The sequence below is a fragment of the Panthera pardus genome, unplaced genomic scaffold, assembly GCF_024362965.1.
Source record: "Panthera pardus isolate Hobbes unplaced genomic scaffold, ASM2436296v1 HiC_scaffold_11, whole genome shotgun sequence".
Lineage (NCBI taxonomy): Eukaryota > Metazoa > Chordata > Mammalia > Carnivora > Felidae > Panthera > Panthera pardus.
In genome coordinates, this window is record NW_026526666.1 from 62,699,128 (window position 1) to 62,722,846 (window position 23,719).

At 55.3% G+C, this 23,719-nt stretch overlaps 2 protein-coding genes across 7 annotated transcripts in view; one reads left to right on the top strand and one right to left on the bottom strand.

Moving 5' to 3' along the window:
• Nucleotides 1–603: 603 nt before the first annotated feature.
• FAM151A (family with sequence similarity 151 member A) lies at nt 604–13,205 on the top strand. The gene is made up of 8 exons (XM_019449180.2): nt 604–1,174; nt 2,169–2,315; nt 7,234–7,386; nt 8,440–8,599; nt 10,020–10,244; nt 10,972–11,111; nt 11,865–12,008; nt 12,436–13,205. The coding sequence occupies exons 1-8, from the start codon at nt 1,048–1,050 to the stop codon at nt 13,107–13,109; spliced, it is 1,770 nt and encodes a 589-aa protein (XP_019304725.2). The 5' UTR covers nt 604–1,047; the 3' UTR covers nt 13,110–13,205.
• Nucleotides 9,210–23,719, bottom strand: part of ACOT11 (acyl-CoA thioesterase 11) — a 53,813-nt gene continuing 39,303 nt past the window's right edge. For 4 of the 6 annotated variants that reach the window (XM_053894987.1, XM_053894990.1, XM_053894992.1 and 1 more), the window contains 9 exons: nt 22,333–22,452; nt 21,164–21,308; nt 19,804–19,859; nt 18,697–18,763; nt 18,246–18,329; nt 17,218–17,351; nt 15,087–15,218; nt 14,279–14,405; nt 9,210–13,431 (listed from right to left, as the gene is read on the bottom strand). In XM_053894987.1, the coding sequence (XP_053750962.1) occupies nt 13,276–13,431; nt 14,279–14,405; nt 15,087–15,218; nt 17,218–17,351; nt 18,246–18,329; nt 18,697–18,763; nt 19,804–19,859; nt 21,164–21,308; nt 22,333–22,452 (1,021 nt within the window). In that variant the 3' untranslated portion in view covers nt 9,210–13,275. Of the gene's footprint in view, nt 13,432–14,278; nt 14,406–15,086; nt 15,219–17,217; nt 17,352–18,245; nt 18,330–18,696; nt 18,764–19,799; nt 19,860–21,163; nt 21,309–22,332; nt 22,453–23,719 lie in introns of all 6 variants that reach the window. The other 2 variants (XM_053894979.1, XM_053894981.1) reach the window with 1 other exon arrangement.

A 23,719-nucleotide genomic window follows, 5' to 3' on the forward strand; every position in this document is an offset into this window, starting at 1 on the left:
CCTTGGTAGCTCTTCAGCGATGACCCACGACCCCCATGACCCCACGAGATCTGAACCAAACTCCCTCCCGACATGCTCCGCACCACCCAGATTCCCTCCATCGTCGCACCTGGGCATCGTTCATCATTCTAGATAGTCTTAACAGGCACACACGCACACACACACACACACACACACACGCACGCACACACACACACACACACACACACATGTGCCTGTGCTTCTGAATCAGTCAATCTATCAGTGGCCCTGACAGATTTCTCTGTGAGCCTCTGTAAACCAAAGTCCCTGTGTACCTTACAGATGATTCTTGGACTCATTTAAATTCCAGGGTCCCTGATGTAGGGACAGTCTCTAACTTACTTCCCACGCCAGGGGCCCCCAGGACACCCTCAGAGTGAGGTGGTGACTCAGCCCCTACCCTGTGGACTCACTGCCCCAGGAGTGGCTTGTGTAACCTAGGCCAGCACGCCAAGCCTATCACCTTCAATCTCAGGTAGATAATCTGTCAACCACAATCTGGGATGGAAGGAAAGTTCATATGCCTCGGGCACATCTAATTTGTCCTTGTCATCAACCCTTGCCTGACCTTGGTGACTTCCTGGGGCAGGGCAGAATACGGAAAAGAACGATCCAGCTGCCACCTTTTGCACAGGGGAAGACTCCTGCTCCGATCTCCAGGAAAGCAAGGTCGAGTGGGCAGTATCCCGACTCCCAGGCAGGAACGGAAAGGCAGGGGACGGGGGGTTGGTCCAACCTTTTCTGGCCTCTTGAAGGGCTCAAAGTTTGTGGTGGAGGTGTTAGGACTTTCTGCTGGATTCGTTAAGATCCTGGGAGGGTGTGGAAAGAGGAGGAGGGGAGGGAGGGAGGAGGAGCCTCAGGGGCAGTCTCTGCACCTAGACGTTCCTGACCTGCGGGAGCTGGAGTGTCTCCGTGGAGAAGTGGATGCCGCATGGGGCTCCTGCCTCCCCCGGGATCCTAGCTACAGGGAGCCTCCGGGGACCCTGGGCCTGAGGAGCTGGGAGGCATCCCACAGAGAGGATCATCATGGCGTGTAAGAAGAGGTGCTCCAGCCGGCAGACCAAGTGGGCCCTCGTCGGCAGTGCCAGTGTGGTTCTGGTTTTCGCCTTTGGGATGGTCCTGAGCTTCGTGCTGCAGCAACGCACCCAGCCAGGTAGGGACCTCCCTGTCGTGCCACCTGCTTGGCTTCCCCGTCGCCCACTCTGACAGCCTCCTCTCCCATCCCACGTCCCCCACTGAGACTCTGTCCCCAGCAGAAGGCCCCATCAACTTTCCCCTCCTCCTCCACCAGGCTCCGGTTGCCCACCCGGCCCAGACCTCCCTCCTGGGCCCCTGAATGGGCCTTCTCCTTTGAAGATGATGTGGGCATCTCAGACTCAGAAGACAGAGCTCACTTCGTATTCCCCCCATGCCCATTTCCCCTTCCCTTCCCGCGGAAACTGGGGGGCAGCCTCCACTCTCGCTTCTGCCTCGTGTCTGTAGCCACAGCACCTGGCTTCTACCCTGCGCCCCCTCTACCCTCCCTGCCCACCGGGCACCCCGGCCTCCGGGGTCCTTGACCCCTGCCTCGGCTTGCCTGCAGACGGCCTCTGTCTGCAGCCTGCTGTCTCCAGCCAGCGCTCACTCTGTAGCCCGTGAGATCTTGCTAAATACAACCCCCTCGCTGCCCTCAGCACACAGCCAACCCCTTTGCTGGCGTTCATGGCCCTTCACAACCTGATCACAATGCCCCTTTCCAATGCTGCCCACACCATGTCTCCACCGCCGTCTGTACCAAGCCAGTGGTTATTCCTCTAGGTGACCACCCTCTTTCCTCGGGCCCAGCCTTTGCTTATACTGTTCTCTCTGTCAGGAACAACCCAGTCCCCCTTTTCTATCCCATTTGCACCCATCCTCAAGGCCCCCTTAAATGTTCCCTCCTCTGTGAACATCCTGACTGCCTAGGCTGCTTTGGGGTCCCCTTGTGCCCAGGAGCCCACACATTGCTCTCACACACAGCGCTGATGGCCCCGAGACCCCCTGTCTCGCTGTCAGATGGAGAGCTGGACACACCCTGGGAGCCCAGGGAGGGTCAGTGGGATGAACAGACAGGAGTCTTGGGCAGAGGCGACAACCGATGCTAACGGACCCCTTGGGCTTCATGCCAGGCTGTGAGCAGGAAGCAGCCTGCCGCCCGGACGCAGACATGCTGGACTACCTTCAGAGCCTCGGCCAGATCAGCCAACGAGATGGCCTGCTGGTCACCTGGTACCACGCTGCCAACAGCCAGAAGGAGATGGGGGCTGCCCTAAGCAGTAAGTCTGGCTGCCAGGACTGGGGCAGGCCAGGGCGGGGGTGGAGGAGGTGGGGGGAGAGCAGAGGTGGGGATGAGACGGCACCACCTACGAGGCGGCATTATGGCGAGAACCAGATGTGTGATTCCAAAGTCATCCTGTCCTGCCCTCCGTCCCGGCTGCCCCCTCCACCACCTGCTAGCTGACAGCTGTCCCTGCCTAGCCTGTGGAAGCCAGAAGACATGTGAGTTTGAGGCCCAGTACTATCAAAAAGAAGCTGTGAAAACCTGAGCAAATTGTGTAATGCCCCTGAGTCTCCAGTTCGGACTGATTATGGCAACCAGTCAGCGGCCCTGGGGTAGCAGACAAGCGATCCGGCCCCACTATAGCAGGACTTTGGCCAAGAAGAAAGCCAATGACTCCAACCAGGCAGTGCCCAATAGCAAGCAGCAGGAAGAGGTACCCCTTAGCATAGCTTCGGGGGTCCGGAGAGAACCCCAGGCCCAGTTTTCTCCCGGAGGGTCCTGCCAGAGCCCCGGAGTAGGCTTCTAGGAGAAGGGTGGTGCCACAGCTGGGGTGGGGACCGAGTGGGACCCAGGGGCAAGGTTAGGCTGGTGAAATCATCTTGGACATGACTTCCATGTGGAGAGGAGGGGCCAGAGCCAAGATCTGGGAGGCAGACGGAACCAGGTTCAAGTCTTCCCTTGCCCCCCTACTGGCAGAGTGATTTGGGACAGGTGACGTCACCTGTCTGCAGTTCACTTTTTCCCTCTGCAGAATACGGATTGGTAGAATTTCCGTCTCATTTGTCATCCGAACCAGGGCACTTCCGATAGTGAAAGAAATCATTACCGAAAATTATGTGGAGACAACATGGGGCACCTGGGTGGCACAGCCAGTTAAGCGTCTGACTCTTGATCTCAGCTCAGGTCACGATTTCACGGTTTGTGAGTCTGAGCCCCACATCAGGCTTTGCACTCATGGCACAGAGCCGCTTGGGGTTCCGTCTCTCCTTCTCTCTGCCTCTCCCCCCACTTGTGCACACACACACACACTCTCTCTCACTCTCTCAAAATAAATAATAAAAATAAGCAAAAACGAAAAAGAAAATTGTGCGGAGACAACAGAAATACATCCGACTATCTCAGGCAAAGGGAGAGGTACGGTCACTCTAGTTCCGTGAGCTCCTCCATGTGAATAATGATTAACACTCGGTGAATGCCTAACCAAGGCTATCTCCATTAAATAATAATTCTTGTGAGTGAGGAAAAGGAGGCCCAGAGAAGTCCAGTAACCTGCCAGAGTTAACAGACTGCAAACAGGAGCGCTGGGACCAGTAGGTCGCAATCTGGGTCCAGAGCCTGCCCGCTCAGCCGGGGTGCTGTCCTGCCTGGCTGTGCTGTGTAGAGCCTCCTGGCACGTGGGATGGAATGGGGGGAGGCCTCGGGAGCTTCCTGTCCCCTTAGGAGACAGCTCTCCCTCCCTCCTCACTTGTCCCTTCCTCATACCCCGCCCGAACACGGCGGCCCCCCAGATTCAGCATCTCGAGGGCAAGACAAGACAGAAGGCTTTTTTGAGGAAGAAGCTGGGTCTAGGTGGCAATCCCAAGGAGGCAGGTTAGGTCCAGAATGTACTTTCTGCCAGTCTTTAGTCCAATTCACTGAGTGTGCGGCTGGGCCCTTGCTCTGGGTCGATCTCCAGGGGAAGGTTGAGAAATGAGTAAGATGTGGCCTTGTCTCCAACGGGCTCACAGCGCCTTAAGGGAGGCACCATCAGAAGGTCACCAGGGCTCAGAGATGGCTTTTGATGCACCCTGCCTCCCCGAGACTGGCACCGGCCCCCACTGGATGGGGAAGGAGACAGCTACGCATCCATTCTCATGAGCTACCCTCTTACCTGCACCCCCACCCGGTTCTGGCCTGGCTTCTCTGGGCCTCACCGGGGCCCAAGCCTTTTGGACCCCTCTCTCTGCGTCTTTTTTAAAAAAATTTTTAATGCTTATTTTTGAGAGAGAGACAGAGCGTGAGCGGGGGAGGGGCAGAGAGAGAGGAAGACACAGGATCTGAAGCAGGCTCCAGGCTCTGAGCTGTCAGCACAGAGCCCAACGCGGGGCTCACAAACCACAAGATCATGACCTGAGCTGAAGTAGGACATTTAACCGACTGAGCCACCCAGGCGCCCCCCTGCCCCGCCCCCTCTCTGCATCTTAACCAAAAGTTAAGATGAGAAAGAAATTTGTGCTCATCAAAATGAAGGCCGCCTTCATAAAGCCCTTAACAGTGTAACAACGTGCTTTAACACCTATGTCCTATTTTCATGGCCTGGGGAGGCTCATCCCCACCTTGCCAACAGGAAGTCCCACACTCTAGAAGTAGGATCTATAACAGGATGAAATGCGATGATGTGAAATGCCCAGCTGGCTGCCAGGGACAGCCTGGCACTCACCTTCCTTCCCCTCCTGGAAATCCAGGCACCTAGATTCTAGAGAAATCTGCAAAAATCCTGACTTTGGCCAAGCTGTTTCTTTAACCTTTCTGGACCTGGGTTTATCGATCTTGACTTTTCTATCATTAATTCACTCCATTGTTCATCATTCAACAACCATTTGTGAAGCTCTTTGTTGTTGTTTTTTGGTTTTTTTGTTTTTTTGTTGTTTGTTTTTTTTTTTTTTTTTGAGGCCTGATACCAACTAGGCACCAGAAATTCAAGTGATGTTCAATTCAGACCTGGACGCTGCTCCCTGGTGCCTACAATCAGGAAGGTTGATGCTAAGTGAGCAATTACATGCGGCCAAGCACTCAAAAAAGTAGCACAGAAGCAGGTGACTAAGTCAGACTGGGCATGGGGTTCAGGCACGGCCTCCCTGAGGAAGTGATATTTTAAGCCAACACTAACACATGAGCAGAAGGTGGCCTAGTAAAGCTGCAGAGGAAAGAGTGTTGCCAAGGCAACATCCATGAGCAAGAGCCCAGAGATGGGAGCACACAACAAATTCGAGCCTTAGCACTACTCAAAGTGTGGTCCATGGACCAAGGGCATGGGCATGGCTAGGGAGCTGGTTAGATATGCAGTATCTCAGTCCCACCCCTGATCCCACTGCTCAGAACTTGAATTTTTTTAAATATATTTTTTAAATGTTTATTTCTTTAGTCTGAGAGAGAGCACACGCACAGAGGAGGGGCAGAGAGAGAATCTCAAGCAGGCTCCACGCTGTCAGTGAAGAGCCCCATGTGGGGCTCGATCTCACATACTATGGGACCATGATCTGAGCTGAAATCAAGAGTCAGATGCCTAACTGACTGAGCCACCCAGGCTCCCCCAGAACTTGAATTTTAAGAGTGACTGTGTGATTTGTGTGCACGTTAATGTTGCAGAAGCTGGAGGGGCTGGAACCTAGAGATCAGGGAGAGGGGGACTCAAGGTGAGCTTGGAAATTTTGTCATGGCCTAAGCCTGGCCATGCAGGACCACAAGGGCTATGGTAAGGAGTTTGGATTTGATCCTAAGGGCAACGGGTGGGGCTGTTGTTTGGTTGTTTTTTATAGGAAGTGACATGATCAGGTACGTACACGTTTAGAACACTCACTCTGGTTGCTGTGTGTAGAGAATGCACTTCAAGGGGAGCCAGGCTAGAGGTGAGAGGTCAGGAGGTTGTGAGTGCAAACCAGGAGAAAGGGCCCCTGCTGATGCCAAGTGTCTGTTATGCTGCAGAGCTGAACGTGACCCCTCCCTCCCTCCACTGCACACCCCAAATGCTGAGTGACCCTGGCAGGGTCTTCCCGGTCTGCTTCCGTTGGGAAGGCCTTAACTCTCTCCTAGATTGAACTCTGGAGGACAGGGTTTTAAAAATTGAAATTGAAAACTGAAAAGAACAATGCTCCGTGCTGTAAGGGTGCAAGGAGATGGGCAAGCTTACATACCTCAGGTGGGAATATGAATCAGAACAACTTTTCTAGACAGTGATGTGATAATATGGACTTAGTTTTTTTTAATGTTGACTTATTTACTTTTTAAATTTTTTTTAATGTTTTTATTTTTGAGACAGAGCATGAGCATGAGCAGGGGAGGGGCGGGGGGGGGGGGGACACAGAATCCGAAGCAGGCTCCAGGCTCTGAGCTGTCAGCACAGAGCCCGATGCGGGGCTTGAACTCACGGACTGTGAGATCATGACCTGAGCTGAAGTCGGACGCTTAACTGACTGAGCCACCCAGGTGCCCCTACTTATGTACTTTTTGAGAGACAGAGAAAGAGAGAGAGAGAGAGAGAGAGAGAGAGAGAGAGAGAGAGCATGAGTAGGGGAGGGGCAGAGAGAGAGGGAGAGAGAAAATCCCAAGCAGGCTCCTCACCAACAGCACGGAGCCCGATGCAGGACTCAATGCCACAAACCACGAGGTCATGACCTGAGCCAAAATCAAAAGTTGGATGCTTAACCAACTGAGCCACCCAGGTACCCCAATAATTTACACTTTAAAAATGACCCTTCATGGCCCTACCTCAAATTCCACAAGTAGGGATTAGAAATAATTCAAAAGTCAGGATAAAAATAGGCATCATTTGTTAGTAGCAAAAAATTAAAAACTACCAAAATGTCTCAGGAATAAGAGGTGGTTAATGAAATCGTGGTGAGCACCCACAACCAGAGTTTTTGTAGCCATTTTTCTTTTTTAATAAGACATAGAAGATTGTGAAGATGCCATAATACTGAAAGAAAAAGATCAAAAATTACAAATGTAGTGTGGTCTCAATTGTATAAAAACCATATGTAGGCAAAAATGGAAGAAGATACATCCGAACGTGAACTATGATGGAAATGTGGATGAATTTTTTCTTCCTGCTTTTCTGTATTTTCCAAATGTTCTTTGATAAATGCATGATGCTTTGGTGATGGGAAAAAAAAAAAAATTTTAAAGGAATTGATCGAGTTGTGCCTCTTGCCCAGGCAACGCCATGGTCCTGGAGGCAGACGTCACCATAGAAGGACTCAACACGGTCAATGAGACAGGAGTCCCAGTCATGGCACACCCCCCAGCCATCTACAGCGACAACACCCTGCAGCAGTGGCTGGAGGCTGTGCTGGCTTCTTCACAGAAGGGTGAGGACTCTCTCAGCCCGTCCCCAGCTCCCCAGCTCTCGGGTCCTCCCCTGGCTCCTTGTCTGAGCTTTCCTGCCCTAGTGGCCCAGAGAATTCCAGGTGAGGTGGGGGGTGGCAAAGTGCCAAACATGTTCAGGTTGTTCCCTCCTGAATCCTCCAAATTGGGTATAGCCTGTTCAGAGCCCAACTCTGCCCTTCCCTCCCAGGTCCCTTTGCCAATTGCCATCTGAATCTAGGCATCAAGGCATCCCCCTCACACCTCCCCCCACGTCCTTCACCCTTTCACCACATGCCGTCCCCAAACTCAGCCGCTGTAGTCTTCCCTCCACCACAGCCACCAGGCACATCTGAGTGAGATTTCCAAAATGCCCATTTTGTCATGCCACACCCCTCTTTAGCCCTGCATGGCTCCCCACTGTCCTCGGGCAAAGCGTCATCTCCTTGGCCTGGCTTTCCACACCCCTCTCCCAGTTCCCAGCCTCGCCCCTGCAGTTCTCTTCATCACCAGCCCCTGGCTGCCTGAGTGGACAGGACTGTGTTCACAGGGGCCCTTCATCTACCTTGATTGCCCTCCTCTACTCAAACACCCCTCCCTGCAGGCTAAGTGATTCCCCGCCCCCCCCCCCCCCCCCCCCCCCGCCCCGCACAGACTCAGGTGGCTCAGGACCCTCCAAGCCTGCCCTTTCCAAGAACCATGGTCTCTTTTCATCAGATGCTTGACAACCCCTACACCAGCCCAAGTCCAAGCCTCTGTTTCCTCCCCCTCTCCCCCAGGGGCGGGGGCAGAAGCTCATTCCCCGGAGGCAGGTCCTTCCTCTGGGTTAGCTCTGCCTGTTTGAAAGCCCTCTTTTCACCCAGCTGGAATCTGGTGCCTGGCTTCTCTCTCCTCCTCCCGCTCCCAGCCCCAAACACACACACACACACACACACACACACACACACACACACACACACCATACCTGCTCTCACTGCTCCAGGAAGTCAAGTCTGCCGGTTCCTTCTGCCCTGAGCACGAGAGGCCATTTTCCCAAGTTCTTGGCCCCCTCCCCACAGGCATCAAACTGGATTTCAAGAGCCTCAAGGCTGTGGGCCCCTCCCTGGCCCTCCTGCGGCGGCTCACAGAGGACGGGAGAGTCCGAAGACCTGTGTGGATCAATGCCGACATCCTGAGGGGCCCCAATGTGCCCATCTCAATCGAGGTCAATGCCACACAGTGAGTGTTCACCTCTCTGCCCCAGCTGCATCCAGCCCGCTTCCTTCAACATCTGGCACAGAAAGTGCTCAGGGCACATTTACTGAGTTTACCTCCAGACACACCCTGTCATCTGACCTCTGAGCCTTTGCACGTGCTGTTCTCTCTGACTTTTCCCCCATTCCCTGATGAAGCTAGGCCCCGTCATGACCTCCTCCAAAAACGACCCTGACATCCCAGGCTGCTGAGAGCCTTCCTCCACACTTCCCTCCTAACACAGCCCTGATTTCATTGGGCTGTCACTACCGATGACAGGTTTACAGCCCCTATTACACTGTGGACTCCTGGAGGGCAGACAGGGCCCAGTCCTCTCTGTATCCCCAGTGACCAAGGCAGGGCTTGGCCTGCTAGAAAAAAGTCTAAAAGTGCTAACTCCTTCCCCAGCCCCCCTGAAATCCCGGCACTGCCACCAGCAGCCGTCACACAGCCCAGCTGCACAGTGCTCCACAGTTTATAGTGAAGGGCCACACAAAAGAAGAGAGTGTGTCCAATTTGACCTTTACATAGCAACACCAAGTTAGGAGTATCGCCCCCCATTTTGCAGAAGAGAAAGCTGACCAGTAATCAAGACTCAATTTGTTGAATGTTTATTATGTGCCCAGCCCCTGTTTCAAAAGGCACTTGAGTTATCAAGAGAATGAGGTAGGTGCTATTATTTTCATCTTATTTACAGAAGAACAATCTCGTTGAAGTTACGCGACTGGCCTAACTCTAATGATTGCAAAGCAAAGATTCAAAGCCAGGCCTTTCTAACATCCATCTGTCCATCTGTCCAGCCAGCCAACAATCCATCCATCCAGTGTTTATTGTGATTCTCAAACTGAGATGCATTTGGAAAGCAGCAGTTGGGACAATGCAGTCAGTGGCCCCAAGATAAATATGGCTCATCTTCTTGGAGTGTCGATTTCACTCACTAGTTTAGGGAGGAGAGGGTCATGTTATTTCTCTATTAAAATTTCTATCAGGGCAAAGTTTAAATGAAATTTAAAAATAAAATCTGAAGCTTCAGAGACTTACAGCTGGCAGAGTCCAAATTCCCACATCGGGGGGCCCTGGCTTGTCTCCCCGGTCCAGATGGGGACGCTTCAGAGGCCCTGCCCTCCCAAAAGGGACGCCATCTTTGAGAATCAAAGAGGTTGAGTGAGCTGCCCAAGGTTACAGAGTCAGGACCCGAACCTGGAACCTAGAACCCCTGACTCCAAAGTCCGTGCCTTGTTTATAGGACCTAAATAAGTCCCTTATGTTCTTCAGGACTCTGCTTCTGTCCTTATATTCTATATTCACCGGGCCTTGTCACTTCCTAGCACGGTGACGGGATCCCAGGAGACGGGGAAGGGGACAGCAAGGCTCTCAAAGACCAGTGTCTCTGATTTCTCTGCAGGTTTCTGGCCTTGGTCCAGGAGAACTATCCTGAGGCCACCCTGTCTCCGGGTTGGACCACCCTCTATGTGCCCCTGTTCCCGAACAGAACATACACCAGAGCCATGGTGGAAAAGATGCAGGGACTGGTGGGAGCACTGCCACAGAAGGTCACCTTCCCCGTGCGGGCTGTCATGGTGCGGGCTGCCTGGCCCCACTTCAGCTGGCTGCTGGGCCAATCTCAGAGGTGAAAACTCCCAGGCCCCTGCCTTAGCCCCTGACCCACCAAACCCACGCCCAGGCATTGATGCCTCCAGACACTTAAACACATTTGTCTAATACCCGCTGGTGCTCACATCTTCTACTACGGCCCTGGTTTTGCTTGTATACCTCTGGTGACAGGCTGCTCACTATCATTTGAGGCAGCCAGTCCACTGGTGGATAACATCTACCTAATGAAGTCTTCTGTCCATGGGAGCCAGCTGTGCCCTGCATAGCCTGCACCTGCAACTTCTGCCCAGGATGATCCTGCAGGAATTGAGGGACCCCCATCTGGACTCCTGCAGTCCGCTCCTAGCTGCCCAGCCCCACCTTCCTCAGCCACTTCCCACAGGAGTCCCAAGGCTGTCTCCTTCCCCCTCCACACCTAACTTCTCCCCCACGGCCCTGTATCCACCCCTTTCTGTCCTTGTCCCTTCCCTAAGACAGGACCAGAAATACACATTCCCAGTGAGGAGGCAGGGCGGGCCATCCCCTCCGTCCTTCTCAGTCTCTGCTTTTGCTCTCCATTCGTGAAGCCCTGTGGCTCCTTCTGCCCCTGAGGAGGAGGTAGTTCTCAGGGAGGAGGGGCTGGTGGGAAGCTGGAGGTCAGATGCTCTATTCCTGCCTAGCTAGGGTCCAGTTCTGAGCACAGGAGTGGGGTTGAGGACCTTGCTGGGCCCAGGCAGGTGCTGAGCTGGCTCTCTGGGCCCCAGGTACAGCCTGACGCTGTGGCAGGGCGCCTCGGACCCCGTGTCAGTGGACGATCTCCTCTATGTCCGAGACAACAGTGCCTCTCACCAAGTCTACTATGACCTCTTCGAGCCTGTCCTGTCGCAGTTCAAGCAGCTGGCCGGTAGGGAGGGCTGTGGGCGGGCCGGAAGGGGGAGGGTGGGCCTGGATTCTGCACAGAGCAGCATTTGGTGGACACTGGAGCAGAGCTGGAGGGGCGAGGCATCGGAAGAGGAAAATTCTGGGTCTAACAGGGTCAAGGAATCCTTTCAAGCACCTATCGTGTGCCAGACCTCGGTATGGTATGCTGGGCAAGCCTCATATCCAGGAAGCTGTGATTCTGGTTTACGGATAGGGAAACTGAGGTTCAGAGCAGTTAAGTATCTACACAGTCATTTGCTTGTACATAGCACAGCTTAGATTGGAACCCAGCAAATTCCAAACCCCATGTACTTTTCCCTTACAGCATAGTTCCTCAGAGACTGCCCCCCCCCCCCCCACTGTACCCACTAATCAGTGGCCCAGATGCTACCTGTTCCCTTGTCCAGACCCCTCATTCTCTTGACCCTGAACCTAGGAGAGCCTGCAGTTAAGCCATCCCAAAGGGAACCCATCGGGTTCTCAACATTCCTGCACAGGCGCCATCTAGGGGAGGGGAGGGGGAATTACAGCTTGGGGCTCCATCAGGTTTCCACCCCAGCAACTCTGCTCGTTGGCTGTGGGACCTTGGGTAAGTCTCTTATAATCTCCAGCGGACTCCACTGGAGCAAGCAAGCCTGGCGGGTTGCTGTGAGGCTTAGAATGCGCGTAGACACAGTGCACAGAAGGCACTCCGTGAATGGTGGCCGCTTCACCTTGGCAATTTGGGGTCCCACAGCGAATGCCACGCGGAAGCGAATTTACTACACGGGAGGCAGCCTGATCCCTCTTCTCCAGCCCCCCGGGGGAGACGGTCTGAGCGTGGAGTGGCTGGTTCCCGACATCCAGGGCAACGGGAGAACAGCAATGGTTAGCCTCCCAGGTAAGGTCTGCCTTTAGCCCTTGTGCTCCTAGATAAACTGTGGGGGGTTCCTTTGCTTGGGGTAGGAACCTAGGGTCTCTGTTACCGTGGCAACGGGCTGGATGCCACGGTGCGGGAGTACAGGGCTATCAAGAGCACGGGACTCCTAGCCTTCAGTGCCCTTGAGCCCTGACCTATATCTGCTGCAGGAGAGGCAGGCACAGGCCCCAGGGCTCAAAGGCCAAGAGCTGAGCTAGCAGCTGATCACGTCATCCTTACGAGCCCCGGGCACATTAATAAAGCAACGCTTCCACCCGGAGCCTAGACCAATCAACAGATCTCAGCAGATGGGGCACCAGCTTCTCCTTTACCACCCCTTTCACAAGGGCCTCTGACAGCCCACCATAACCCCAGCTCCTGACACTGTTGTCTGCACTGCCTCTTCCAGACAGAGAAGGCATGATCCTGCTGAACGTTAGCCTCCAGGAGCCTGCGGCCAAGGAGCCGGTGCCCATCGTGCGTGCCCCGGGAGGCCCCGCCCTGACACTGGAGTCCTGCCTGCTGCAGCTCGCTGGGCGTCCTGGACACTGGGGTGTCCATCTGCACGTAGCAGAGCCCTCAGCCCTCCGGCCAGCCCTGGCCATGCTGGCCCATCTCTCCACACTCGGCCACCTGCCTCGGCCTGTGTGGATCGGGGCCACAGTCTCCCATGGCAGTTTTGCAGTCCCTGGCCACCTGGCCGGCCAGGAGTTGCTTACGGCTGTGACTGAGATCTTCCCCCATGTGACAGTGGCACCGGGTTGGCCCGTGGAGGCGCTGGGCAGCGGCTACAGGGAACAGCTGCTTGAAGATATGCTGGAGCTGTGCCGGGCTCTCTGGCAGCCTGTGTCCTTCCAGCTGCATGCAGGACTGCTGGGCCAGAACACGGCTGGAGTCGTGGCCAGGCTGCTGGCCGCCTCCCCCAGGGCCACTGTCATGGTGGAGCACAGCCCTTTGAGGGGCAACTATGCATCCGTGCGGGCAGCACTGCTGGCGGCCAGGGCTATGGACAAGACCCGAATCTACTACAGGCTGCCCCGGAGCTACCGTGAAGACTTGCTGGCGGACGTTGGCAGGAACTGAGTGCCCAGTGGTGCTGGGCAGGTGGACCCCTGGGTGAAGGCTTCCCCCGGGGCGGGGGGACGGGAAGGAATAAATGCCCCTGCCTTCCTCAATGCACTGCACGTGTGTCCCGTCCCTGGGGACCGGATGGAGTGGGCGTGGGCAGGAGGTGGCCACTGAGGGTTGCCTAGAGGGTCTGGAGGCTGGGGGCCAGATCGCTCCGGTTGTCCAAGAGGAACTGCTCACAAGCCTTGACGGTGGTGTAGAACTCAGAAGAGAGACCAGCCACGTTGGTGGTCACGTAGTTGAGAAAGCCCGGGGTAGCCTGGTTGTAGTAGGACACCTGCAGGACAGGAAGCCACACTCAGGGAGGCCGGGCGGGGGGCCGGAGGGAGCCAGGTGGGCGTGAGGCGGGCAGGGAAGGCAGAAAACGCAAGCCAGCACCCCTGGGCCGCAGAAGGTGACACACTGTGACTTCCTCCAGCAGGCTTCCCTGACCTCTGTTCTGGGGACTGACAAACAGGACACTGTCATCATGTGCCTCCTCTGGCAGATGAAGGAGGTTCCGGAGGACAGGGACTGGGTGTCCAGAGCCCAGCGTGGATAAACGGTGATACTCCAGGGTCGTAGAAACAAGTTAGAAATAAGCCCAGGGATCGTGCTGAGAAGCTCCTCAGGTTAAGGGTGTTAAGTTAGCGAACACCAGCCTAGTCCCTGCCGGAGTGAGTCTTGGGGTCCTAATGCAGCAGTGCCTCAAGGATGGGGAGCTGCAGTACCCCCGCCCTCGCTCGCTCTCAGCCTCCTCCCCCGCATTTTCAATTAGCACTGGCTGCCCTGCTGAGTTTTATGGGCCCTGAGAGCCGTATAAAGTCTTCCCAGACGAGAGAGGTATATAAGTAAATAAATAATGAGCTGAATTTTAGATCAGAACCCAGGCCTCTGCCCTCAGCATCCAGAGCTTTCTCCGAGACCCTGGAGTCTTGTCTCTGCACAGATTAGATCTTAATGAAGGCTTGTTTTCAGCCCCTGACACTCTTAGGCTGCCCCAAGCTAGAAGAGAGCCTGCTGGGGGGGTGGGGGGGGGGCAGGTGGGGCCCAGGTATGGGACTGACTGAGCCTGCAGCACAGAGCTCTGGACACGCATGTGGCTTTGGGGGCACTGTTGGGGGGAGGGGTACACCGGGCCTCACCTTGGTCAGCTGGTCCCCCTCTCGCCAGAAGCAGAAGCCTGAGCAGAGGGTCTCCCCGCGCCTGTATGCTGGTGTCTCGGGGTGCGTGGGCAGTGTAACGGACCTCAGCGCGATGACATAGGGGTCCCTGGAGCCGACAAAGGGCAGAGAGGGGCACACAAGGAGGTGAGGGCCTGCTCTTCCCAGCTGAGGCTCCAGAGCCCCCTCCACTCAGACATTCTCACCAGAGTCTAAGGCCCATAAACTCTTAAAGGCCTGAGGCCTGGCTCTGGACCAGGCTAGAGAGAGGAGGCACCTGTGGGTCAGCAGCCCTGAATCTGCCAGGAGCCAGCCTGGCTTTACTGTACATCTTCTGGAAAAGCCCCTCCACTGCAGCCACTCGAAGGAGTCACACACTTTGGGATTTCATGCTTCATTCTTCTGTGCTTGTCTCTAGCGGAAGTGATGCCGACTATCCTGACACAGCGGGCAGGCAGCCTTCCCACTTTTCAGCCAACATGGCGCCCTCAGGGGGTGAGGCCAAGGAGGTGGCCACATGAGCAAGGGCCTGTCCATGACCGGGGTGAGGCAGCCTCACCACCCCAGGGACACAGGCCACCCCGCCTTAGAGCACAAGTGGCCAGAGGGGAGATGTGTCCCCTCGTCCTCCACTCTACCCACAGCAAGGCCACGGCAGCCCAGAAAAGCCAAGTGGTGCCTGAAGTCCGCAGCAGGCAGAAAGCAGAGCTCTGAGGCTAAGCTGACGCCCCCTCCCGGGTGGGGGTTAACAAGCCCCGCCCACCTCCTACCTCAGCAGGCGGACACCCACCCGTTGTCGCACGGCTTCCGCCGAGAGGCCAGGATCACAAAGTCCTGGGGCTTGGCGTCACCGCCAAGGGCAGGGCTGATGACGTGGTAGATGGCATCATCCTCATCCACCTGCTGCACTAGCTCCACGCTCCTGTAGGGAGGCCCAGAGATCAGGGTTCAAGGGAGTCACACTGGCCCAGGCTTTCCCATGCCGCAGCCTTCTTGAGCAGACGTCTGGGGGACTTTACCACCTACATTGCTCAGCAGGGACCACAGGAGGGCAGAAAGGCCAGGCCAAGCTGCACATGAACACACACACACACACGCACACACGCACAGGAGCTCACACAGACGTGTCCACAGGCAAATGCACACACATACAGACATGGGAACAAAGACATGCACACCTGTGAGCGTACACACATGCACAGACACACAGATACCCACCAGTGCACACACACACCACGGTGTCTGTACCTGTCTGCAGGTGCACACGCCCGCACCGATGTGGGACAGTTTACTGGTTGTGAGCACCTGCCATGTGTCAGGCATTGCTCTAAGAGCTTTCCATGCACTGTGTCCTTGAATCCACAGTGGCCCATGCAGGAGGTGCTCTCAGTATCCCTACACATGAGGGGCTGACTCAGAAAATAACCTGCCCACAGCCACAAAGCCATTCAGGCTGAGATGTGCTCGTACTGACAGGTGCCAGAGTTCCGCCCCTTGGGCCCGGGCATGCTGCACATATGTGTCCAGGTACGACGCAGAGGCTTACACCAACACACGTGCACACACACAAGGACATCCACACAGAAACACACACGACCATGTCCAAACCCACCACTCTCTGCCCTGCTCTCTCACTCACCTTCAGAGGCTGTCTCATGAACAGGATGCTATCGGTGGGGTGGGAGGAAGCAGCTAGGGGTTCCCTTTCCCCTTGGGACACTCTCCCCACCAATCCCACCAAGGGTCAAGATCTGACCTGGCCTTCAAGGCCCACGCCAGCCTGCCTCCTCCAAGAAGTCTTCCTATCGTAGGCCCAACACCCCCAACATCTACCACCAAATCACCTCCCAGCTTTGTAGAATGTCACTACCAACAGGCCTGGGGTCACCTAGACCAAGGCTTTTTTTTTTTTTTTAAACAACAGCCTTTTTTGCACCAAAACCTTAAACAGAAAGCCTGTGTAGAAAGAGCCACAAGTAGGCCCACGCTGGTGAGTTAGATGGGAGTAGAAAGGGGAAGGCAATTGGTCAAAAATCAATTTGCCAAACCTACAGACCCTCCCTATGGAGATGCTCAGGAATACAGGCTCCTCATAAGCAGCCAATTGGAGAAATGATCAAAGAACTCCCCAAAGTAAGGTGTTGGCACAACAGAAAATGACTTTAAAGGGATTTGAAAAAATACCAGTTTCAACTTTAACATTCTCATATTAAACACTGAAATTTTGGCTATTTTCCTAAGAACAGATTTCTCTTCCTTGGTTAAATTCAGGAAGAAAATATTCGCCTGAAGAATCAGTAAATTCAGGGAACAAATGTATTCACAGGAATAACATTTATATTCAGTAACTCACTACATTCAAAAATAACATATGCATGCACATATCCATAAGAAGAGCTGGCAAACTGGGTGAATTCATCAAATCGGCCATTCCTTTAGTTACCCTGAGTCTGGGAAGGGGCCCACCTGCCCCCTCAGCGTTCTACCCCCCACCCCAAGTGGTCCCTGAGCCTTCTTTGGGGACACAGGACCCCACAGAACATGGTTTGAAAATCACTGATCTATCCAGAGTGCAGGTGCATGACCCACACTTCAAGTACCCATTTTAAGAAGAGGGAAACTTGAGACCTAGAAAGGAAGTGACTTGCCTGAGGTCACACAGCCAGTTGGGCCAGAAATAGGATTTAAACCCAGGCCTCCAACTCCAATTCCAGGCTCAGTCCCTTCCCTGAGGGCTCAGAACGCCCTTGACTCTGACACCCACCGAACGCATAACTGTAATTCCCACCCGCCCGCCCCGACGATGCCCAGTAGGGGCCAAGCATAATGGGGGATGGCTCAACAGAAGGACACCCCTGAAGGCCCACCTTCCCAACAGGCCTGAGAAAAGCACCCTGCCCCACTGGCACCTTGGCCCTCACCGGTAGTGCTTGTCCCACTCGGGCCTCCGAAGCAGGTCTGAGAGCAGCAGGAAGGCCTGGATTGTTTCCACCTGCACCAGCATCTCCATGTGGAAGGAGAGGAACTTGTCGTCCTCCAGGGTGTACAGGCGGACCTGCATGGGACAGAGGGCGGCCTCGTTCCTGCACCACCTCCCCAGCCTATGCTGGGGGCGGGGGGCGGGGGGGGCTGACTCCGATGCTGGAGACCAGGGCTAGAAGCTCAAACCTGCCACTGACTTGCTGTGTGACTGTAAAAAAGTGACTCAACCTCTCTGAACCTTAGTCCCATCCCCATGAAAATGGGCTGTTGAGAGAATTCAGGACAGGTAGACAGGAGGGTATCTCAAGAAACAATGACTGGGGTGCCTGAGTGGCTCAGTCGGTTGGGCAGCCGACTTCAGCTCAGGTCATGATCTCGTGGTCCGTGAGTTTGAGCCCCGCGTCAGGCTCTGTGCTGACAGCTCAGAGCCTGGAGCCTGTTTCAGATTCTGTGTCTCCCTCTCTCTGACCCTCCCCCGTTCATGCTCTGTCTCTCTCGGTCTCAAAAATAAATAAACGTTAAAAAAAAAAATTATAAAAAAAAAAAAAGAAACAATGAGGCAACAATGGAGTAGATCCTTAGAGTCAGGCACCCACTGAACCCCCTAATGTCACAGGTGGGGAAGTGACTCTCCCCAGGGCATGGGCAAAGCTCATGTTTTCCCTCAACCCATGCTTGTCCCCTGTCCCCATCCCTACAGGGAAGAAGGAGCAGAGAGAGGGAGGAAGCAGCAGGGCAGAGAGCAGCAGAGATGAGAGGTTGGGGGCAAAATGGTAGGCAGGCAGGAGAGGAAGATTTGTGGGTTCTCCACTCCAGGCCTTGTGGGAGCAGCGGTGTTTCTATAACTGGGCTGGTTTCATGGTCCCATCCAAATCCTTTTAAGAAATCCCCTTATGACATGAGTGCTTTGAGGGAATCTCTACTGCTTGAGATCAGTCGCCTCTGCTGGGTGGATGGGATTGGCTACCTGGTTGATCTCTGAGGACAGCACCCAGTTGTCCTTGGTCACGAGCATCTTCAGGGAGGAGACGTTGTTGTAGCTCAGGTACACCTGAACAGAGCACATAGAGAAGCCTCACGCTCTCCCCTTGAGGGGCTCTGTGCTGAGGCTGTGCTGGACTGGGGGAAAGCACATCGAACTCTGAAGGCGGGTGGGTGCCGGGCCCTGGGCTTCGGGACAGGAGGCCCAGCCTTGGGCAGACTCACTGTGTGACCGTCTTCTCGGGGCCTCAGCTCCCTCAGCCAAACAGAGGGACAGGGGAAAGCCCTTTGCTAACTGTACCAGTCCTGAGGCACGACATAATATCCTGTCCCCTTCTGGACCACTTCCAAACCCACTCTGACGAGAAGGGAGAGTCAGGGTCCCCCCGCCCCCACCCTGGGCCTGAGAACTGTCCAATCAGAGCAGGAAGTCTTACCTGGTTGCTCGGGTCCCAGGGGACAGAGATGGGCATTTCTGTCTGTTTACAGGACACAATGTACTTCCTGGGAGAGGGAAAAAGACAACCATGGCCCCTTGGGAGCCCATGTCTTCCAGAAGACTTCACTCCCTGTGCTCAGCCCAGCAGGCTGGGAGGGACTCCTATCTGGCCAGGCAGACTAGCGAGCGGGGCAACAGAAAAGAGCAGGTGGGACCATCCAGACTTGGTCACAAGTGGAGCTGGACCGGGCAGCGGGGAAGGGCGCCGGGTGCAGGCTCGGTGCCCCCACCCTTACTGAGCAGTCGGCTCTGCCTAAAGCAACTTCACCCTTGCGCCTCTGTGTCCTCCTCTGTACAGGGGGCTGGGAGTCACATCTGCCTTACAGGGTCGCCAGGAGGACACTGGTAGGTGCTCCACAGATGCACCCTTTTCCCATTAACGCAGATGGTGAACCCCAGTACATTTCCAGCACTTTCAGGTCGGTAAAGTGCTCTGACAGCAGAGTCATTCACACCTGGCTGTGCATCTTGAGCAACTGTATCTCCTCTCAGGACCTTTCTTTTTAATATTTACTTATTTATTTTGAGAGAAAGAGAGAGAGAGAGAGAGAGCAAGTGGGGGAGAGGCGGAGAGAGAGGGAGAGAGATTCCCAAGCTGAGTCCGCATTGTCAGTGCAGAGCACAATGCGGGGCTTGAACTCATGAACCGTGAGATCGTGACCTGAGCTGAAATCAAGAGTCAGACACTTAACTGAGCCACCCAGGTGCCCCAGAACCTTTCTTTCTTCGTCTGCCCGACAGGCATCAGAATCAAAGGAAGGAACACAGGATTTAGAATTGGCCAGACCCGGCCAGGTTCAAGTTCTCACTCTGCCCATCATTCCTATCTGTGTGCCCATGGCCACCTAACCCCTCTGTCCTCAGTGTCCTCGCCTGTACAATGGACCAGGAAGACCGCAGTGTAGTGAGGCTGCGTGGATATAAAGGGCCCAGCCCAGTGCCCAGCACAGGGGCGGCACTGAAGAAATGCGAGTCCCCCGGGCCTGGGGAACAGGAGGATGGCCCTTGAACCCGTGTCCCCTCCCTCCACCCAACCCACACTTGCCTGTCCAGTCGGATCTTCTTCCTGGCACTAGCCTCTCGGTACCGCCGCTCGCCATCCTGGGGAGAGACGCAGGGACGGACTACAATGCGGGCAACACAACCGGCTCTCACCCTCCTCCCCGCTCCCCTTACCCTCTGCCCCCCCACGGGCCCAAGGAGGTCCTTCAGCCCTGAAATGGAGTTCAGGTCTCACCGGGGCAGCCAGAGTCAAGGCAACCTGGACAGCAAAGTGCCAAGTCTCTGAGCTCCAGCTCAGTCTGAGCTCAGAGGGTCTCAGGCTCTGAGCGACTTTGGGAACACCACCTGCCTTCGCTGGACCTCGATTTCCTCCTCTGCACCAGGGGATCCCCAAGGGCACTCACAATGCTAGGAAGAAGCCACGTTTACCGAGCACTTGCTGCTACCAGGCCTCTTCTAAAGCACTTCCCAGGCAAAATTTCAAATAAGCCTCACAACAGCTCTCTGAAGTTGGGACTCATGTTATCCCCATTTCACAGAGGAGGAAACTGAGACACAGAAAGGTTGGTGGCTTGCCCAAGGCGGCAGGGGTAAGAAGCGGGGCCAGGAACAGAATACTGATGGCCTGACCCGGAGCCCACCCTCTCACCCACTGCCTCGAATGTCCCCTCACTCATGAGCATTAAATGGCACGGTCCCTCATGTGCCGGTTCCTCCCCTCCCCCACCCCACCACTGTCAACTGCCCAGCGCCCAGCTGTGGAGTGGGGGGTTTTTACAGCCAGTGCTCAGCCCTGTGAGGCCGGCAGGCAGGGTGGGGGGCCTTCCCAGCGAGAGGGAGTGCTCCTCCAAAGTCACCCCAGGCCTCCCAGAAGCAAGCCGGGGACTGGCCCACAGGAGGCACAAGATCGCATTTTTTAAGAGACGGCCTTTGAACCCAAGCCCCTGACTCTCGTCCCTGTGCTTCTTGCTCTCCTGTCACCTCCTCGTAATGGTCACCATTTACGGAGTGCCTACAGGGCACAGCCAGGCACAGGGTCAGTGTCCCTCAGCTCCCCCCCAACATCCCTGTGAGGCAGGGGTGTAGATACACCCACTTTACTGGCAGGGACCAGAAACTTGCAGAGGGCACCCAGTAGAACACGGAAGAGGAGAGTTTCAACCCACCCCTGCCCCCAAAGCCCGTGCTTTTCCAACCCTGCAGGCTCACGAATGCCTGTCAACACCTAACCATGAGCTAGGCCAAGGTGCCTGCCTTGCACAAGGGCATCTCCAGGGGCAACAAGGCACTCAGAGCTGGCTGTGCCCCAGCAGAGGGGCAGGGCTGAGCCCATCACTCCCGCACCACCCCCACTCTTGGGCAGAGAGGGAGGGGAGCTGGTGGCGGGGCAGGGTGCCACTCACCCCGGGCTGGGGCCGAATCCAGGGCAGAGTCCGAGGCTGGTCATCCGCGTCTAGGACCACGAAGGTCATGAAGGCGCTGTTGATGTGCCGCCGTTGGGTCTCAGCACCCTGGCGGTAAGCCTCTACGCACACGCCCACCTCCATGCTGAGAGAGAGGGAGGGCTGCTTCCATGCTGGACAGACTTTCCTGAGCCCACGTCCCCTCCCCAACACACACGTGCACATACGCACACATGCACCCACACACATGTGCACGCACACCTGTCCACGCCCCCACACCCCCTCACTTAGGGGGCTCTATGATCCCAGAATGCGGTCATTATGCAGAGGGGGAACCGAGGCCCAGAATAGGGCAATCACTGGGCCAAGGTCACACAGCAGTCTGGAAGAGAAGCTGGACTGGAAACGGGGCCTCGCAGCTCCTGGTTCAGGGTTTTTTCCCCTGCACAGCCACAGGATGTGTGCTGGTCAGACTGTGAACAATGACGATGACAGTAGTAATAATCCCTCACTGAACATTCTCTCTGGCACGCCACCAGTAACGCCTCATGGAACCCTCACAGCTAGGATTTAGTTGTGGTGAGCTCCATTTTACAGACAAAAGAACTGAAGCTCAGTGACAGTGAGAAATTTGCCTAAAGTCCAGCCTTTACAGCCGGTAAGGAGCGAGCCAAACTCGAACCCCGGGAGCCTGGCATCCTCACTTTTAACAACTACACGATGATCTTTGAAATCACCAACAAAGACAGATATTTAAAGTAAGCTTTCTTGGAGGTAGCAGGATTCATTCCAAATTAAGGGCTCTGGGACCTAATTGTTGTTTTAGGGAAAAGGTAGGAACGGATTTGGCAAATGAGAGAACACTGGCCCTGTGATCTGAGCATGCACAGCATGGCAGGCCCAGAGGCAGGGGCTGGGAAGAGAGACAGAGACAGAGAGCATAGGATACGATCCCGAGACAACAGGAGGCACAGGGCTGGGGAATCCAGAGGAGGGAACAGCAGAGCCGAAACTCGGTCATGGTGAAGGGGCCCAGCAGCCGGGCAGGGTTTAGACCTCACAGGCCTCGTCTACAAGGGGAAGCGTCCCTGGCAGCTTTGCAATTGGGCCCCTTCTTGGGTCAGGAAGAACCCTCAGCCCCCGGGGGGGCCCCCGGTCCCTCCCCTTACCTATGCTTGAAGGCGTTGTTGACGATGGCCTTGAGCACCAGGCGGTCCCCAACCTGGGAGGGGCCCCGGAAGTGGAACATCTCAATGGTCTTCAGCGTAGGGTGGGCTCGGCACAGCCGGCTGGGGGCGGGGAGACAGGACAAAAGCCCCTGGTGCTTCAGCCACGGGCTTGGGCCAGACTCTCCCCCTGCCCCCATCCACAGACCCAGCCCAGAATCACATGCACCGCCCTCTGGCCCCCCCACTCCCACCTGGCCCAGGACACTTCTGCCCAGAAGAACAGAACTAAAGTCCCCTTTCATAGCTTAGAACAGTCAGGTCTATGTGCACTCAAGCAGCTGAGCTTGAGGGGACAGAAGAAAGAACAGGGCTTGGGGCAAATCCCTTCCCCATTTTCCTTCAACCTCTACGCCCAGCACCTGCTGCTTCTACTACCTAACACCCCCCTCCCGGTTACCCAAAGCTACTTGTCACTCAAGGCCCAGCTGAAGAGCTCTCCTCCAGGAAGCCTGCCGTGACTATCTGCGCTGTGAACTTATTCTGAGATAGGGCTGCCCAAAATGGCATTGCGTATGCGCTGTGTCCCACAGGGTAAACACAGGGGAGGGGCCGTTCGAGCCAGGCTCTTCAGAGGTGAGGGGTAATCCCCCTGGCTGAGGAAGACACTCCCCGCAAATACAAAGTCATGCAGGTACTAGGGCATCAGTCAGGGAAAGTCCATTAGCATAACTATAAAAAAAGACCCCAATATTTAGAGAAGAACAAGCCCCAGACAAGTGCAGAGATTATAGAAGAAGGAAGGAATTATTTTCACCCGTAGGGAGAAGGGAACCGTTAAGAGAGGCTTCCTGGATTTTAGCAGACCAAAAGTAGCGAGGTGGCACGGAGGCAGGTTAGAGCAGGAGCAGAGGCAGAGGCTGGGAATTCGGGGAGGGGGTGGGGAAGGGCAAATGGCTTGACGTGCACCTGGGGACCTAAGATACAAGAAGACAGCAGGCAGGGCCAGGTCAAGGGGAGGCCCTAGCTCCAAGGGGCTTGGCATTTCCAATGTAGGCGGTGGGACTGTGGGGTTTTTTTTTTTTTTTAATTTTTTCTTTAATGCTTATTTATTTTCTAAAGACAGAGCACGAGCAGGGGAGGGGCAGAGAGAGAGGGAGACGCAGAATCCAAAGCAGTCTCCAGGCTCTCATCTATCAGCACAGAGCTGGATGCGGGGCTCGAACCCACAAACCATGAGATCATGACCTGAGCCAAAGTCAGTGCTTAACCGACTGAGCCACCCGGGTGACCCTGGGTTTTTTTTTTTTAAGACAAGGAAGGAAAGGCCAGCTCACAGAAAACCACTCCTCTCTGGTTCTCTGGGTCTGAAAGCCCCAGGCTACCCTAA